The sequence below is a fragment of the Mustela putorius genome, unplaced genomic scaffold (genome assembly GCF_011764305.1).
Source record: "Mustela putorius furo isolate JIRA1106 unplaced genomic scaffold, ASM1176430v1.1 tig00003875_pilon_pilon_pilon, whole genome shotgun sequence".
In the NCBI taxonomy this organism is placed as follows: domain Eukaryota; kingdom Metazoa; phylum Chordata; class Mammalia; order Carnivora; family Mustelidae; genus Mustela; species Mustela putorius.
In genome coordinates, this window is record NW_025422026.1 from 4,022,639 (window position 1) to 4,041,311 (window position 18,673).

At 45.5% G+C, this 18,673-nt stretch overlaps 2 protein-coding genes across 5 annotated transcripts in view; both read left to right on the forward strand.

The window, feature by feature from the left end:
• BTBD1 (BTB domain containing 1) overlaps positions 1-5,718 on the forward strand; it is a 39,447-nt gene extending 33,729 nt beyond the window's left edge. Inside the window, exons 7-8 of one of the 2 annotated variants that reach the window (XM_045067285.1) lie at positions 3,243-3,389; positions 3,859-5,718. In XM_045067285.1, the coding sequence (XP_044923220.1) occupies positions 3,243-3,389; positions 3,859-4,017 (306 nt within the window). In that variant the 3' untranslated portion in view covers positions 4,018-5,718. Of the gene's footprint in view, positions 1-3,242; positions 3,390-3,858 lie in introns of those variants that run through there. The other variant, XM_045067286.1, reaches the window with a different exon arrangement.
• A 926-nt stretch (positions 5,719-6,644) lies between these two features.
• Positions 6,645-18,673, forward strand: part of CUNH15orf40 (chromosome unknown C15orf40 homolog) — a 43,996-nt gene continuing 31,967 nt past the window's right edge. The window contains exons 1-4 of one of the 3 annotated variants that reach the window (XM_045067289.1): positions 6,646-6,810; positions 7,501-7,627; positions 9,986-10,113; positions 12,471-13,985. In XM_045067289.1, the coding sequence (XP_044923224.1) occupies positions 6,697-6,810; positions 7,501-7,627; positions 9,986-10,113; positions 12,471-12,524 (423 nt within the window). In that variant the 5' untranslated portion in view covers positions 6,646-6,696 and the 3' untranslated portion in view covers positions 12,525-13,985. Of the gene's footprint in view, positions 6,811-7,500; positions 7,628-9,985; positions 10,114-11,399; positions 12,280-12,470; positions 13,986-18,673 lie in introns of those variants that run through there. The other 2 variants (XM_045067288.1, XM_045067287.1) reach the window with 2 other exon arrangements.

Consider the following 18,673-nt stretch of genomic DNA (forward strand, 5'->3'; position numbering starts at 1 on the left):
TTCAATATAATTATCAAAGGCATCAAAAAGCCTAGAAAGTTCTCTTTTGCAACTGATCAAGAGTGGTTTCAGAGAATCGGGGTCCTGGGGTCTTTCCTAGAAGCATTAGCATCGAAGGAGCGCTCCTTTCTCCAGGAAGCACTTCTGTGGGTCATTCCTGCTGTGTATTGTCTTAAAATACCCACCGGCTTTTTCCGTGGCACTTCGAACTCCAGGGCTTGAAACTGTTTAATTTCTCAGAACTACTATGAACACCTGATCTCTGATTGTCTGACTAGACCCTGCCTCATGCTTTAGATCTTCTCCACCCCAGTTCTTAATCTGGTAGAAAGTTAAATACCTTTCGCATTCTCTTTCAGTAAACCAGTGTTCTCCTGCTGTCCAGTTAGTAAAATTGTTTTTGAAACACATCTACACTGGATTTGTATTTACTGCGCATACTGTACTTTGACATTTTGCATAAGTTAAAAGAAAAATAGAAATGAGAAAAGGAAGTAAACAGTGTTTAAAAACTTATATCAGTAGAAAATAACTGCCTTCTCTGAAATGTTGTTAATATATTATTTTAATAGTAAAAACCTTGGTGAACTTTGTGTTCAAAATACATCATTAGTTTTCAAAATACGGATCAGTTCAAACATCTGATTTGATGACGGTTGAAAAAGATGCCTCACTGCCTCACAAAGACTCTGGCATCCGAGGGAAGAGCCGCGTTGCTGGCCCTGCTCACGACATCGTGCTCGTTGTCTAATCCTGTCTGTTGCAGTCCCCTTGAACTTCAGCTGGGGCGCTTGGCGGCTGCAGTCCGTCAGGCCCCAAGTCTGGGTTTTGGCTCGGATCGTGAGAGGGAGCCCCATGTTGGGCTCGGTGCTCAGTGCGGAGTCTGCTGTCCTTCCTGCTCATTCTGTTTGTCTCTCAAATAACTAACTAACTAACTAAATGAATTAATTAAAAAATTTCAGCTGATGGGTCCCCAGCTGGCTTGAGTCTGTAGAATATACACCTCTTGATTCTGGGGGCTATGCGTTCGAGTTCCTCCTTGGGTATGGAGATTGGTTAAATAAATAAAGAATCAGCTGATAAATTTACACTACTTGCGCCATTTTGTTACTTGTTACAAACCAACTAGAAGGTGGCTTTTTTTTTTAAGATTTTATTTATTTGAGAGAGAGCATGAATAGGGGGAGGGGCAGAGGGAGAAGCAGACTCTGTTGAACAGGGAGCCTGGTGCAGGGCTTGATCCCAGGACCCTGAGCCGAAGGCAGGTGCTTAACTGACTGAGTCACCCAGGCACCCCAGAAGGTGACATTTTTAATATTTTTAACAAATACTTTCAAAACCCACTGAAATTGGAAAGATTTTAAAGGTTAGAAAATTTTATTTTTACCGTTTTAAGTGCAGTAAAACCACAGCAAACCTCAGAGGGGTACAAAAGCTTTTCACAGGTACTTCCTGTTTCACTTCACATCCGAGGGGATGTTAAGATCCCATCCCGGTAGGATCCGGGAACCCACTTTAGCAGGCTCTGTCATTTGCAGGCCCAAGAGAAGGCATCAGGGATGTAGGTCTGTTGAAAGGGAGAAATATAAAAACTGAGTAAAATGAATGGAAATCGGACTTGTCTTTATTTTCTTCCCAGGGGCTGGCATCACACACCCTCCAAATGTAGCAGCGGGTAGACCCTTGTGGGTTTGCGTGTTAGCTCCACCTCGAGGTGTGATGGTGGCCCAAGTCAGGCAGCGTCTCCCAGCCTCAGTTTCCTTGTCTTGCTGTGGCAACCGTGGTGCCCGCCGTACAGTTTCTAATGGCATTCTCCCCGCAGCCTTAGGGAGAAGGCGAAGCAAGTGTTCCTCTCAGTGAACCAGTGTGACTGCTCAGAGAAGTGCAGGGGTCTGCTGTGGGGGGGACACCAGCCTGCCACGGTTTTCCATGTTGTTTTGCTTTGTTTTCTTTTTTAAGGATTTTATTTATTTGACAGAGAGAGAGAGCACACACAAGCATGGGGAGAGGCAGGCTCCCCAGTGAGCAGGGAGCCCGATGGGGGACTGAGTCCCAGGACCTCGGGATCGTGACCTGAGCTGAAGGCAGTCACCCAACCGACGGAGCCACCCAGGCGCCCCGGGTTTAAGTTCTATATGGAACCGTGCGGGGCATTTAGGAAAGTACATGTCTGATTCTAAGTGGCACATGTGGCTTGCTTGTCACACACTGACTACACTCGTGCAGCCGGCAGCCAGATCAAGGAACAGGGCCTTAGAGCTTCCCCGGGGACCCCTTGTGAGCTTTCCAGTCACTGTCCCTGCGGAGGTGACCACTGCCCTGTTTTTGTCTCATGGGTGTGAAAAGGCGGGTCTGCGAGCCTCCGCCTCTGCGCGGCCTGTTCCCTCGCACGGGCTTTGTGTCCTGGGAAGCTCTGACTGGAGCTTTTAAAACTCCTCTGTGCAGCCTCACCCCTTCGCGACGGAGTAAAATCGTCCTCCGTCGAGCCGCTTCGCCCTCCATGGGCGCTTGCTGCCGGCGCCGCGCTGAAGCGTCCCCGCGCACACGGCCGGTGCCAGAAGCTTCGTGAGAGGGTGTCCCTGCGGCCTGGCGCCGAGTATGGAGCTAAATCGAAAACACACGATGTTCACCTTTTCAATATCTGCATACCCGAATTTCAGGTCATTTTAATCTCAGCAAATAACAGAGGAAATGCTGAGGGAATTTTCTAGTGGCAAGACACAGGCTAGCAAGGAGTCAAGGCCCATTTTCCTCAGTGTCTAAAATCCAGATGCTCAGGGTGCCTGGGTGGCTCAGTAGGTTAAAGCCTCTGCCTTCAGCTCGGGTCATGATCTCAGGGTCCTGGGATTGAGACCCCATCGGGCTCTCTGCTCAGCAGGGAGCCTGCTTCCTCCTCTCTCTCTGCCTGCCTCTCTGCCTACTTGGGATCTCTCTCTGTCAAACAAAATCTTTAAAAATAAATAAATAAATAATAAAATCCAGATGCTCTAAAAAGCAGTCCCCCGAGCCCTGTGTCTTCTGTGGAAACCCCTCTGACCAGGCCCGGCCCCAGTTAGCTGGCATCCCCCTGCCCTTGACAACCTATTAGAGACGTCTTGTGGGGAGCGGGTGGGTTCGCGGTAAGTACAGAAGAATCACACAGGGACACTGCGTCACTGTTCCTCAGGGCTCCGTACTCCTTTCTGTGAACCCTGGCATCAGGTGATGTAACTGAGGTGTACCTTCTCTTTGAAAACTTACAGATCATTGAATATGAAAAGAAACAAACTCTGGGACAGAACGATACTGGATTCAGTTGTGACGGGACTGCTAACACGTTCAGGGTCATGTTCAAAGAACCCATAGAGATCCTGCCCAACGTGTGCTACACGGCATGCGCGACACTCAAAGTAAGTCTTCTAGAATGTTCCAGAGGGTGAACTGGTGGGTTTCCTCTTGTTACAGAGCAGTCTTCCAGAGACAGTGAGAGTACCTGACAATAAAGCCTTTAGGAAGAGGGGAAGGAAGGAGGCTGGGAGTTAGAGTGCTCTAGTGCTTCTCAGCACAGCTCTGCTCAGAAATGTTCTTCACAAGAAGTAGCCCTTTGCTTGAGTAGGAGTTTGAATGTTTGACAGAAAATAAAATAATTATTTTCTTAAAACCGTTCACTGTTGCCTAAAAGCTGACTTCTGCATTCAGTATTTTTACTAATTAACTGACTTTGTAGCAAAAACTTTATTTTTCATGACATGGCTTAGCATAAAATTTCATACAAGGATTATAATGCAATATAATAGGTCATTAATCTAATTAAAGCACCACATTAAATTGAGTGCTTATGAAATGAAAATTACTAATGAACCTTTTGTTCTCATTTAGGGTCCAGACTCCCACTATGGCACAAAAGGATTGAAGAAAGTCATGCATGAGACACCTACTGCTAGCAAGACTGTTTTTTTCTTTTTCAGTTCTCCCGGCAATAATAATGGCACGTCAATAGAGGATGGACAGATACCAGAAATAATATTTTATACATAATTCAGCATTCTGGACATTTTGGCTAAATAGTAGCATACCATCTAGTCTCAAAGGCATAAAAAACTGGCCACAAAAAATAGTTTCAGTGTCATGAATATTTATAATATTTATAAGAAACATTTTAGTTTCTTAGAGGATATGAAGAATGATTTAAGGCTGTGCATGGTTTAAAAGGAATTTTACATTTTCTTATAACCTTAGAGGAAAAGAAAACTGGGCATAAGTGTTTAAAAAAATAAATGCAGCTTTCAGCTTTACCTTGTATAATTTCATAAATCAGCTGACTCATGATCTTTCCGCAGTTTTATAGAAAGATTCTAGTTTCAGACAGCTGGTTTCATTGTTGTTGTTATTGTCGTAGTTTTAACTGTTGTGAAGTTTAGGTGAGTTGGACTTACAGGCTTATCTATTCTGAAGGTTATATGGAATGAGATGGGTCAGTATTCCTACAGAATTCCTATTAATTCACATAACTAATTTCAGAAAATTAAGAAAACTGACCTTATATTTGGAGTTTTGAAGTATCTGGTCGTTAGCATTCAGAATATTGCTAGAAGTAGGCCTAATAAATGCCCAAGAGCATTCTCTATGTATTTACAAAAAAGGATATTTTATAGTAGTATATTAGTCGTGTTATGTAGTACAATTTAAAACTATAAATGGAGTTTGTACAGATTCACAATAATGTGACATAAACAGAGGATCTAAAGGTAGAGTCTAAGACTGGATTCTTGATCACTAAACTGCACCATTGTACTCAGTGTGTCTGTATGGGGGATGCCCTTGAGAATGCCCGAGGTCGAGACGGCGCTGCTGGGGGCCACCAGCTAGCCAGCATCAGTTCAGCATTGTGGCGATAATCTTACATAACAGGAAACTGAATAAAATACTGACCTTTCTAACAACTACTTTGAGATTTTAAAGATAGACAACAGAATCACTCCTGCTGAAAAGTATACTTTCTGTCACCTACACAGTTCTACAGAACCAAGAAGTAAGATAGGTTTCATATTTCTGACCTCAGCTCATGTCACAGGTACAGCTGTATTAGGAGGGGATAGGGAGTATATCTGGTAGAATAACATTTGTATACTTTTTTATAAAGCAAAATTTTTATATAAATAACATTCTCTTTTTCCCTCCAAAGTGATTATCTTGTTAAAAAAAAAAAGCTTATGTGTAATTAAGTTTAAGATATGCAAATAGTTTGGGAAGATGGTTAAAAGTCAGTTCTTTTAAGTAACAACTTAAAAAGAATTAAGGTTTTCTAAATAATAGTAATTAGGACGTAAAAATTTTTCATCTAAAATAGTACTTCATTTTATATTTCAAGAAGGTAGTAAGGTGTGTTGGTGGCGGAGGTCTCAAAATTGCTGAAGAAGGGACATTTTCTATCTCTGGTATCTTGTGGATATAAACCTCAGCTAACTGGAATATTGATGAAATGTGTGGTTCTGATTAAAGATTAACCAGCGAACACCCTATAGTGACTGTTACGGAATGTCCTTCTACCTTACGATGTATGGCATGCCCTGGGTTAATGTTTTTTTGACATTTGAGGCGTTTCAAATGCTTTTCAAGTATGTTGCACTGAACAATGATTGTCACTGAAGGTAGCTGTAGAAGGGATAAGCAACGGAACTGTTTACTGATATGGGACATCCCCTGGAATTTTATAAATAAATACCTATTATCCTTTTAGGTTTTTGTCATTTGTCTTTTTCTTCTGAAAGTTGAGTGTAAGACACTGGGAACAAGGGTTCTAGCTGATTGAGGTTTAACCTTGTCTTTAATTTATGGAGGTAATTCAACACAAAGTAAGAGTGCACCACTTGGAGTGAGTCACTGGAACTCGAGAATCAGTGCTGCCCATCTCTCTGCTGCTTGATCCTTTTTTGTGGCCACCAGTTGTTCTCCCTTGATCTAATCTCAGGAGGTGGGAGAATGTCTTGTCATTCTGGGATGGTTGTGTGGTGTTCATGGACACCAGAGTGGTCGCTGGGTGCTGGCTGTGCACTGAGGAGCTCACCTCTGTGCCTCCCATCAGTATGAGGGGAGACTGTTATAAAACCCACTTCCCGGGCAGAGAGATGGCATGTTTCAAAAGGTCGTCGTGGGGAGGCCGACTACAAACCCAGGTCTCCTCCGCCAGCCGCAGCTCCTGAATGCCCCAGAGATGATCCACTCTCCGCTTTCGGCCCCGCTGCCGTCGTCGTTCAGGCCACCATCTTCCGACCGAGCGGCAGGCAGGTCCCCCCCCCCCCCCCCCCGCCCCCCCCCCCCACCCCCGCCTCATCGCTTGCCACATCGTCCATCAGAGTATTTCCTCTCTTACATTGTGGAATCCTCAGCTACGGGCACAAAGCAGGTGCTCCATCCACACATGGACTGTGCTCCCTGCTATCCTCTGTTCCCAGGAGGCAAGAGAAGACCAGCGGTAGCACAGCCTTCCTCCTTGGGGAGTCTGGGAGGCCATCCCTCACTACAGGGTCCAGGCCCAGCTCTCCGTCCTGGTCCTGGGCTGCTGTTGAGGACGAGGAGTCATGCTCCCGCCGGCCGGGAGGGGTCGCCCTGGGGCAGGAGCGCAGGCGCGGGCCTGCGGAGCCGCTCCTGCCCACGTGCGCAGGCGCAGAGGGATCTTCCGGCGCCCGTTCGTCTCTGCCCGGCTTCCCCGCGGGGATGCTGTGGCTGGGCTGCTGGCTGAGGCCGCTAGTGTCGGGGCGCGGGCTCCGAGCCTCTGCCCGGCTCTCCTTAAGCGCCGAGATGCCCAAGAAAGCCGGTGCGACGAACAAGGCCAGTGGCAAGCCCCGTGGCAGGGGGAGGGTGGGCGGCGTGCGGGAGAGAGGCGGGGCCCGCGGCTCACGGCTCCCCAGACCCGGGGCTCCTGCGGTCTTGGGCCGCCCCACTCCGTCCGGACGGCCGCGTCCCCGCAGGGCCAGCGTCCCCCGGCGTCGGAGGCCCGGGCAGGCGCCTTCCCGCGCTGGGCCGCCGGTGCGCGCCTCGCGTCCTCGCCCCCCGCGTGCGCACCGTCCGCGCACCTGCCGCCCCGCCGCCGAGTGCCCTGCGCGCGGAGTCCGGCCGCAGCTCCCGTCGCTGGGCAGCCCTTCGTGGCCGTGGCCGGCCCTTCCTGTCCCCACACACTCTTCCCGCCTGGTTGCGCACAGCAGTTTGTCAGCTCGTGCTGCCGGAGGCGCAGGGACGAGTAAGAAGCGGCCCCTGCGCCTGGGGTTGGGGACCAGCACTGAGCGGGGGAGCCAGAGCCCCGTCTTCCCAGCGCGGGAGGGGAACACTGGGTTGGGTTGATCGGAGGGCTTCGGGCGAGAATTGGTTGGGGATGCTGGTGAAACCTTTCCAGGTGGCCAGAAGTGCCCGGGCGCGACGAGCTTGTCCTGGGTTAAGGAGAAAGGGAGTCGGGGAAGGCTCGAACGTGTGAGAAAGCGCCTTATAGCCTGTAAAGTTGTAGTGTGGTTGTTATCGTTTTAGGGTAAGAGCCAGAGCAAGGAGCCCGAGAGACCACTTCCTCCCTTAGGTCCTGTGGCAGTTGATCCTAAAGGTTGTGTCACCATAGCCATCCATGCCAAACCCGGGTCCAAACAAAACGCTGTCACAGGTATATGTGGACAATGGGGGCGGGGGGCCTAAGCGGGGAAGGGGAGTCCCCTCCGTCCTCCCTTTGCCTTGCTGAGCTGAAGGTTGATCTACAGTTGGTGTATTTCTCACCTCTGCGATTAGAGGCGTCCCCGTTTGAGAATTCTAGATTCTAATGTAAAGGAGTAAATCCAGTGTCAAAAGTGAATGAATATACCACAGTTACAGCATACCAACTTCGATGAAAAAAAAACGTATATTTTCCTTCTTAAAAATACGGTATTTTAGGGGCGCCTGGATGGCACAATCACCTCTGCCTCTAAAGCGCCTCTGCCTTCAGCTCAGGTCATGATCTCAGGGTCCTGGGATCGAGTCCCGCATCAGGCTCTCTGCTCAGCGGGGAGCCTGCTTCCCCCTCTCTCTTCTCTGCTGCCTCTCCATCTACTTGTGATCTCTGTCTGTCAAATAAATAAATAATCCTTTAAAAAATGGTGTTTTAGGGGCGCCTGGGTGGCTCAGTGGGTTAAAGCCTCTGCCTTCGGCTCAGGTCATGATCCCAGGGTCCTGAGCCCATGCTGGGCTCTCTCTAAGCAGGGAGCCTGCTTCCTCCTCTCTCTCTGCCTGCCTCTCTGCCTACTTGTGATCTCTGTCTGTCAAATAAATAAAATCTTTAAAAATAAATAAATAAATAATGGTGTTTTAGAAAGGACACATCTAGAAAGATATGTAGCCTAGAATTATTAGTTTCTCCTATTTCAGAACTGGAGACATTGGCCAGAGAAAGAAAGAAGACACATTTTGGTTGAGTTTAAAGACCACGGGCCCAAGGAGGAAGAGAAAATCTAGTCTCTGAGATCCCTGGTCGTCACCTCCTGTGTGAACTTGCTTTGAGTTAAATACAAAACTTTTCTGGGTCCAGTTCTTTCTGTCTGTGGGATGGGATATTGAACTAAGAGGCTTTCAGGTGATTCCCTGGAGCCCAAAAAGGTGCCTCAGGGATCTCTTAGGTGGACACCGGGAGGCCAGCAGGCAGGGCTCCTGAGAAGCTGTGTTTTCATTTACTGTAAATGTGGGGAGTCCAGGGGAACTTGTGGGGGGGGCAGCATTCTGGGTGAAGGTGAAGGTCTTTTTCTCCTCCAAAGCTCTTTATTCCTTTTCTTTTTTTACACTTTGAAAACAAGACCTCCTAATTGCGGTGCTGGGCCTGGTTTGTGCTAGTGGCTGCGTCAGCCTGTCTGTGTGGGCCGCACCCACCGTGGCCCGCATTTTCGGAGTAGTCGCGGCTGACAGTCCGGTCGGCATACCGTGTGTCGTCAAGTCTCGAGATGCCAGCCACTAGAAGGTACACAAGTATTCTGTGTACCAGCGAGACAGAATCCCTGTGAACACTTTCTTTACCATCTGTTGTGAGACCCGTCTGGATGTGAAAGCTACTAAAATGCGGAAAAGGGCACATCGCAGAATGGGAATTGGTGACAGGACAGGAGGCGGCTTGTTGTGCCACTTTGTGCTTATGGATTCTGTGGCCACGTCGTTCACACGGGCGCGGTGTAAGTGTGTGAAAATGCCTGCGTAACCCCAGGTGGGGACCAGCTTCAGCGCACTTGCAAACCCTTTGAGTAGACATTTCTCTCTCTCCGGAATAGCCATGGGGGACTAGGGGCAGGAGTGCTTGATAGAGGCTGCATCGACCAGGGAGGCAGGGGTACTCCTCCAAAGCAAAGCTCTTTGGCCCAGCATGTCAAAGCATGCATTTAAACTTAACTTTGACTCACAACATCGCTTTATAGCCGCGTGCCCTTCGGTAAATCTGGATTTGTTGCCCCATTTGTAAACCGGAGATCCTAGTGGCATTAATATTTTCTTCATAAAGCTCTTATGAGGATTGAACAAGTTAATATTTGTGAAGTCCCTAAAACATGTTTGTATGCCATCGAATTTGTGGATACAAGTGCTGTGTAAATGTTTAAATGCTGCATTTTAAAAACCTTAGAGGCATTTCACGTGAGCTGAATCAGTCCAGTGCTCTCATTTTCCTGATGGCGGAACCTGTGGGCTGGCTCGTTCTCACCCGGCTCCTGATCCTACCGTAGGGCTCTGCGTACCACTCGGGCAGTTTCCAGTTGCGTGAGGCCGGGGAAGGACTCCAGGCCCATCTTGGTCTGCAGGACAGGGAAGATGTCAATTTACTCTGGATTTCTTTCCTCAAACGGGGGAGCCATATTTATTATAACGTTCCCTCAGGTGTGAGTAGTTTACTCACTCATTTCTTCACGCAGTAGTTATTGATGGAAAATCCACTCTGTGCCAGGGAAGTGTAAACCCTTTTGCAAAATATCCTCATTCCTTAAAGACACAGTCCACACTGATTTCATTCCAGACGTGACAGCGGAAGCGGTGAGCGTGGCCATAGCAGCCCCCCCGTCGGAAGGAGAGGCTAATGCCGAGCTCTGTCGGTACCTTTCCAAGGTCTTGGAGCTCAGGAAGAGTGACGTGGTTTTGGATAAGGTAGGTCTCTCTGGAAACAGCTTTGATGATTACGCATCAGTCATTATTTTATAAATATGGGCTCTTTTCCAAGTAATTGAAAAGCTGGGGTTTTTTGTTTGTGTGTTTGTTTTTTAACTCTCATCCATTTAATCACTAACATGTGTGATTCTGTGTAGTCACGTGTAGTCACCTTCATTCCTACTGGCTTGATCCTTAGGCTGACCACACTCTGTACATTTCTTCCTTGGTTGAAACCATTTTGAGCATTTTCTCCTTTCTACATGTATTCCTGTACCTGCTGTCAGATTGATCTGTCTGTCTCTTCAAGTCATTACCATGCTAAGAAGTCTGAAAGGGTCCTTTAGTGACTCTATCACATGTTTCTGGTCCCCCACGTTGTCCTGGCTCCCTGGAGAAGCTCATTAGGAAGAGAGAGGAAGAGATGAAGTCATTAATATCATGGGTTTCCTCTGGGGGTGGGTATCAGATCACCTGGGAGTGAGATGTACAACACACGATCCTGGCGTCACTCAAGACTTACTGAAAGAGAACTTGCAGGAGTGGGACTCAGCGGTGCTGCTGGTGGCTCACTCTCTGCATCCAGGCTCTCGCTGGCAGTCGGTCGTTGGTTAATAGGCTGCATCTAAAAATCTCTCCCCTCGGCCACTTCCCTCGATAGCTCTCCCGCCTGTGGCAGGTCATTTCTGAGTCTGTCAGTGCACATGCTCTGACATTGGCCTGAAAGGGGCTTCCCACTCTTCTACCCCAATAGATGATCCCTGCTCAGATTTTACCTTCTTTAAAGGATGTTTCCAAATGAAACTCTTGGCCCAGTTGGTTGTGGAATTGGAGCATTTGTTCTGGTGGGTTTTTTTTTTTTTTTTTTAATTTTCAGAAATGTGTAACAGAATAGTTCTGTATTTGGAATTATTTTTATACAAAGTTTATAGAAAGTTCCAATATTTGGTAATTTAGAAAATAATTTTCACTTTTAAACAAAAAAGTTACTTAAAAACACAGTATTCTACTTCTGGACTCTATTCGTTTTGAAATTTGAATGCCAGTTTTTATTAGAGAGATTGATATGTGAAGGTAAAAACCCTGGAGAATTGTCAACATTTGTAGTAAGGTAGACCATAAGATACACTCGTCGGTTAGACCAGGAATGCAGAACTGACAGGAGAAGGCGCTGTAGCTCAGCGGTCAGGAAGGCTGCAGCCACCGGGCAGCCCTGAGGACACGGCCGAGCCCCGCGCTCTCTGTTCGGTGAGTCGTCCTGACAACATTTTTTGCTTTTGGTCCAGGGCGGTAAATCTCGTGAAAAAGTGGTGAAGCTGTTAGCGTCCACAACGGCAGAGGAGATCTTGGAGAAATTAAAGCAGCAAGTTGAAAAACAATAAAAGCAAGTTATGAGAAGTACATCCTTGAGAAGCGCTTTGCTATTCGTGAAGAGGCTGTTCAGTAGGAAAATATACCTCAGCGCACTGAAGAACATGAAAAGAAAATTTAAGAACAGGACTCAGAAGAGAAGTAGGAATTTTAAAAGTACTGTATGTTCAGTGTAGGTTCTGACGTCCAAAGAGTTTGGAACACATCAGTCCGATTTCATCGCATTACACAATGACAGCTGGAAGACACCTTCAGGATGACCTGTCACCCCTCTGATCCCGTGATGGGGCTTCCACTCTCCAGAAGTTCAGAGACTTGTTCGGGATCACACCACGAGGTGTGGCAGCCAGAACCACGGTCCCTTGACTCCTGGCCACATTTTATGCCAATCGTAAATGAACAGGTTTCCACAGCACCTCTAGGGTTCTGAGGATTGCCTTGTCTGGAGTTTACAAGTGACAGAAAAAAACCTGTCATACTGCTTTGTGGTCTGTCTTTATATTTTAAAAGGCTTATCTACATACAAAAATGCCTTTTTTGTCTTTTGAAAACTGTGGAGTGAAAAACTAAGAGTTTTCAGGACTTGTAATTTACTATTAATTATTTTAGGGAAGTCACTGAATTTTTGTCCTCATTGGAGGGTGTAGTCTTCAAATCTGGTCGTTCCTGTGAATCTGCAAGGAGCCTTAAAAGAAGAGGGCCTGGAAGCTACTTTCTATATTTGTAAAAGCCCATCAGGAATCTCTCCTACATGAAAGCTTCAAAAGCTAGTAATAAATGCCTTGTTTTTAAATATCCAATGCAAAAACAGTGATTTGGTCAGGTAAATAACAAATTCATTACCTTTGCTGATCAGAATCAAAGCAGTTTTGTGCTTTTGTCTAAGTACCTGAGAAAATATATTGGTAGACAAAATGTTTAAAAATACAAAATCCCCAAGGACTACTAATAAAAATTATCTTGTACAACTCTTACTCTATTGATAGGAACCAAGGAGGAGAAGAGTCACTTGGGTTACCCAAGAGCATAACCAGTCCTAATGGCGGAACATGAGTTACGCTCAGCTGCCTTCTTCTCGAAGCCATTGTGCCATATTGCCCCCAAATGTGGTTTACTGTACCTGATCTCAGCTTCAGAACTTTTCCCACACATTCCAGCGTGTGTGCTAGCGGCATTTTACTTGTGGTTCTTTTGTTTTGTTTTACATGGATCACTGTTAGGATGCTTTCCTTGACAAGTAATGGAAACCCAGCTCTGTCTGGCTTACACAACGAAGGGATTTATTAGCCCACTACCTGGCAAGTCCAGAGGCAGGGCTGGCTTAGGGGTTAGCCTGATGCAGCAGCTAAGTGAGTTCACAAGGACCCACTTTCTCTCCTTACCTGACTCTAACTAGCAGGGCCAGCTTCAGCCCTAAGCCCGCTTCCCTCATGGAGGCCAAAAGGCAACAGCTCTAGGTTTCAGGACCATATATCACTCCCTCCATCAGGCAAAGAGGCCACTCACCGAGAAGAGCTCTGATATTTTCTAAAAGCTCTAAAGCTTCTTCCTGCTCCTTTGTGTCTAAGGGTTTGGCGGGTGGGGGAGAGAACCGGAGAATGTAGGTGGCACCTTTGCAATGTTTAAAGTTCCAAGCAGCCAAAAACTCAGACTTCAGGAGGCAGGTTTTTTCTGGGCTATGAATTGCTAGCATACCCCCCATCACCTGGAATTTGTGGTAAGGGATTTGGTTAAGTAGTTCCTTTTAACTGTAATGCAAAATATAAGTTCCCAAAACACACTGTGACCCCCACTATGGATTTTTAAAATGCATGTGACTAGAGACTAAAAATTTTAAGAATCTAGATTTTCAGTTTACATCCAAGAGGTGGCACCATAACGCAACAGCAGGAAGCCACCGAGACTCTGAAGGGACTGACGATTCCTTTTTGAAGAGAGCAACACTAGTAGGAGATATCTTCCGTAGTGCCTGACTACCAGTGTCACACGCTAATCCTTCTTGTCTGGTCTTGGAGACATTACTTAGGCTTAGCCCCACATTCCTCGAGTTCGGTTCTGGCCAGAGTGTTGTGTTAACTGCTCCATGGTGTAACCTCCTTGGCTGGGTTCTCAGAGGTCCTGGCTCAGTACCTCAGTGGAGTCAGCGTGGCCCCCAGTGTCTCCATTGTGCAGTTTGCAGAAATCGCCAGCTTAGTTGGTGTTTTTGAAAATGGAATTGGTCTGGAAAATTGGCAAGGAATTCATTTCTAAACACAATGCCAGTTTACTAATGTGAGTGAAGAACACACCTGCCAAATGGACTGTGTAGTGGGGGTCCCCGAGTGAGCAGCTTGTGTTGCTTCGGGAAATCTCTTCAAGAAGCCAGTCATCATTTGAAGACTGCTTGGAGAGCGTGGGATCCGAACCCAAGAAATTAGGGGATGGGGCAAGGGAGCTCGGACCATCGAAGAGACTCATCATGTCTCAGCCCCTCTCCTGGGACAACACTGGACACTCACACTTCTTGATACAGGAACTGCCCTTTTCAAGGTTGTGAGAAGACCACCTACTTCTGCCCGGATAGGCTTTCCTCTGCCTCTACACTTCAGTTGATAAGTTTTTCAGCATTTCCTAATCCTCTTCTGGTTGTGTGGGTCCATCTAATCCCTTTGATACAGAGTCTGGGCAGGGGGAACCCCCAAACTCAGCAGCGCAATTTACAGGCTCAGTGGTCATTTCTACATGAGATGCCTCCATGATATGGTTTTGCTACCACATTGGCCTTCAAGTTGTGTCAGAGCCTTGTGTTTCTCCAGAGATACCCTCGGGGGTTGGAGAACTGGGGCAGAGGGGGAGTGAGTCAAGTCAACAGAACTCCAAGCCTTTAGTCCTCTTCCGAAACTGTGCCGTCAGGATGGCAGCTGCTAGGCACATGTGCTCACTGAGCACTTGAAAGGTGGCTTACCAGATTTCTTCTTTTTTAAACAAAAGCATCATGGAAAAAGGCCTCGTTGGAAACAACAGAGAAGAGGTTGAAAATAGGGCACAAAATTTGGAGGGCAGGAGGGAGAAAGGTGAGCAAAGAAAGGAAAATGACAGATCTAAAAGTCAGGCAAAGGGAAATCAACAACATAATTGGGGTCCTGAAAAAGAACCCCAAAAGTGCAAGAGAACAATGATTTCAAGATATAATCAAGAAAATACCGGGGAAAAAAAAGGATTTTAAGGAATAAAAGGTGCAGCATCCCAGGGCAAACACTGACAAAGCATGGCTGACAAGGACATAAAACCAAGTGAAGTTCTCGGAATTCAAAAACAACGCCTGTGGCCATCTAGACAAAAAGTTGAAGTCCTAGGAAGGGAGAGGGGAGACGCATATGTACATTCATATGTTGTCACCTGGGAATGTGAACTGCTACAGTGTTTTGGAAAATGTGGCACTTAACTAAAAATATAGGTGTTTTAACCTAATATTCTACGTTGGAGAATACCTCATAGAACACACAAAAATAAAAATGCCAAGGAGTATCTGAAAATGAGCAAAGATGGGGAAACATAATCTAAATGTATACCTACCGGAGAATAATCATATAATCAACAGAAAATCCATACGTGAGAGTATTAGACTGTTAATTTTTAATCTGTAATTACTGAACTAGAGTCCTGTTTGTTACGTTGCACGAACAAAGAATGATAGACGTGTGTGTATATATATTTATATACAATCTCACTTCAGTAAGCAAGGAAAACTATCAAATTTAGACATATTTGTGGGCATGGTAAAAGAGCAGCGTACACAACAGGCGATATCGCTGGGTGAGTGCAGTGATGGCTCGTGTTTCACTTCCTTACAGTATTTATTATTTTGTATGCACACCGAACCTATACAGTGAAGGAAATTTTAAAATGAGAAAACACTCAAATGCAAAAGCTCTGGCCTTTAGCAATGAGAGCAGCTTTATTTATGTAATTCAGACAAAGGCTGGAGATCCGTTAGGGAGTTAAAGGCACTGACAGTGGAAAAAAACCATGAGATCATCATCACATCATTGCCCTGAAGCTGTCTCAAGAGAAGCCACTGAAACCCAGAGAAAATCTAACTGGTAATTAATACATGGGGCTCTGTGTGTCCCTTAGGGACAGGAATGAAAACAGCAAATGAATTAGCCCGTGAGCCCATGGAGACATTGGGGAAAGACGTGTGAGCTGCATTTCTTGCACCAGGCGAGCTCAGAGGCACCCCCCAGCCCACTGCACTTCCGGACACACACAGCTGACCCAGACCTGCAGCCTACCATGTACCCAGCCCCGTGACGCACGCTTTCTGTAAATGCTTTCACTTAATCCTGCAAGGGGACAGTCAGATTACACGTTAGCAGTTTTGATGGAAGACCTGTCCTCTTACTGTCTCATACTGTCCTGTAAATCTTTAAATCCGGGGGGTATTATCCACAACTTATCTCCACTTCCCGTCTGAGGGCACTGGTAACCAGTTCCTCAGATAATGTTTCTTGGCACCTGGCAGCCTCCGCAGTGGTGCAGGAGCTGAAGCTGCTTCTTCAACCCTGGCTTGTCCTGAGAGTGTCCAGCCCTATCGATGAGGCCCATGCAGCCAGCCCGACCCAGGCCATTCTCTCCCAGAACATCCACGGGTTAAGGGATCTCCACTACTGTCCCTATCTTCCTCAAAACTTGGTCCTAGTAGAGGTCTAGACCTCTAGAGAGGAGGAGATACTTGCCCAAGGCTACCTTGGAGTCCAGTGGTATAATCTATTTGAATCTAGTTGTTGATTTGGTTCCATAATAATTTATCTGGAGCCAAGAGAAATTTTTGTTTAGATAGAACACAGCAAGAAGAGTCTATGTGAATTCTGAAGTAGAACTCTAAAAGTTAACATCATAATTCCTGCCAATGTTGAGTATTTACTCCTGTTGGCCTTAATTCATTCTAAATTAAAAGCCAGAGGACTGTAAAAGCACACATTTCTAAATTTATATAGAGAGGAAGGAACTGAGTGACCTATATAATTGGTTTTTTCACACAGAATTAGCCCAAGTCTATCTAGTACTTCAAAATCCTCATTTATATCTCAAATATGATTCTGTGGTTAAAATACAAGATATTGAAAGACAAATCCCAAATAAGCTTTTCGGTGAATGAAAAGGTTTATATGAATTTCAGGTTTATAATACCTGTTTGTCTAACGCTACCAAAGTAAGCACGTTCACAAGCCAGCTTCCCAGCTAACTGAAGTTATTAAATCATACTACAAGCTGCTGTGAGCTGGGAGTCTTATTTCCTACATTTTCTATGAAAACAATAAGTTGCCTTTCACTATAAGAAATAGTACTAAATAAAAGAAGTCAAAGGCCAGGGGCATAGGTTTCCATACACAACCAAATCTGTGTTTGGGTTGAATGAATCAGAGGGAATGGGTCTTGGAAAAATTTTAAGGTGTTAAAAAAACTATCTTTAGAAACAAGATGTGGAATTCAGAATTAGTAATCTTCAGGGCAAGAGATAATTTCCTTCCGTTTTAGTATTCTAAACTTAAAACTGACATTTCACAGGGCACCTGGGTGGCTCAGTGGGTTGGGCCTCTGCCTTTGGCTCGGGTCATGATCTCAGAGTCCTGGGATCGAGCCCCACGTCGGGCTCCCTGCTCAGTGGGGTGCCTGCTTCCCCCTCTTTCTCTGCTTGCCTCTCTGCCTGCTTGTGATCTTGATCTCTCTCTCTGTCAAATAAATAAATTAATTAAAAAAAAACAAAACCCTGACATTTCACTACTCAATTCTATCATAAAATTATAGATTTTCCTTTAGGCGAATAAATTACAAAGGGAAAATTAAAATTAAATCCTGTCCGTTGAGCATTATAAGGAATGCAGCTTTGAAAACCCAAACCATGCTAGAAATCTCACCAGATGGCTTTTTTTCCGATCTGGTTTCAAGAGTTCCAACTGTCCTCAGAACCGTGACCCATGGTTATGAGTACTCTGGATAACCTCAAATCCTAGCACTCAAGAAAGAAAGAAAAAACAAACAAACGAAAAAAATCCTCTAGCTCAAGTCTCTAGCAAGCTGGTCTCAAAAGGATGTTAATCTGGTATGTTTCCATAATCAGCATTTGACATTTTAAAATGTGTCAATTTCAAACAGCAAATGCTAATTTTAGCTCAATATTTATATAAATTTTCTTTGATATTTGAAATTTGTTCTATTCTGAAGGACAGAATTTTTTTCTAATTCATATATTAATTCACGTAAGAATGACAAATCTTTACTCTCAATAAATTTCCTGCTCTACCTTATCTTCTGTCAGTTACTCTATACCCTTTAAATCAACACTGTGCTTTATAATTTACCAAATACTTCCCTCCCATTGACTCTGCAAATGTTTATGCAGCACCAGTTACGTGCCAGTGGGAGTTAATGGTCCGAAGCCCTAGTTTCTATCTTAAGCTCTTGTATGTTTGGTCACTTTTTTTATGATGACCCTGTGAAGAGGGGCAGGGTATTTTCCTCATTTTTACAGGTGAGCACATAAGCTCCATGCTTAACCGATTTTTCTCAAGGTCCTCTACCTGGTAAGAACAGGACTGGAAGTCACGGCTCCTTACGCTTAATGCTATAGGCTATTACAACAGACTATTTGAGATTAATTCCATTTAACACTATTTTAATTCTTTCTTCAGATCATTCTCTGAATTATCCTTAAATTTTTTAACGTTATTTTCTGTCTCTCCCACATGAAGCAGAAACCATGACTTTCATTTCCTCTCCGGTTTTTGTTTTTGTTTTAAAGATTTTTATTTATTTATTTGACAGACAGAAATCACAAGTAGGCAGAGAGGCAGGCAGAGAGAGAGGGGGAAGCAGACTCTCCGCTGAGCAGAGAGCCTGATGTGGGGCTCAATCCCAGGACCCTGGGATCATGACCTGAGCCGAAGGCAGAAGCTTTAACCCACTGAGCTACCCAGGCATCCCTCTTCTCCGTTTTAAGCATAAAGGGGAGTCTAATGGTGACTGTTTAAAAAAAAAAAAAACAAAGACGAACCACTACCACCACATGGGCTGTTTATGCAGAATACAGAAATAATTCATGTTAAAAGGACTCATCGTATTTTCCAGCAGGCAGGGCTGATACTTAGGCCATCTGTGAATATTTCAATACTATTGGAAAATAACCTTTCCTTAGAGACCCATCCCT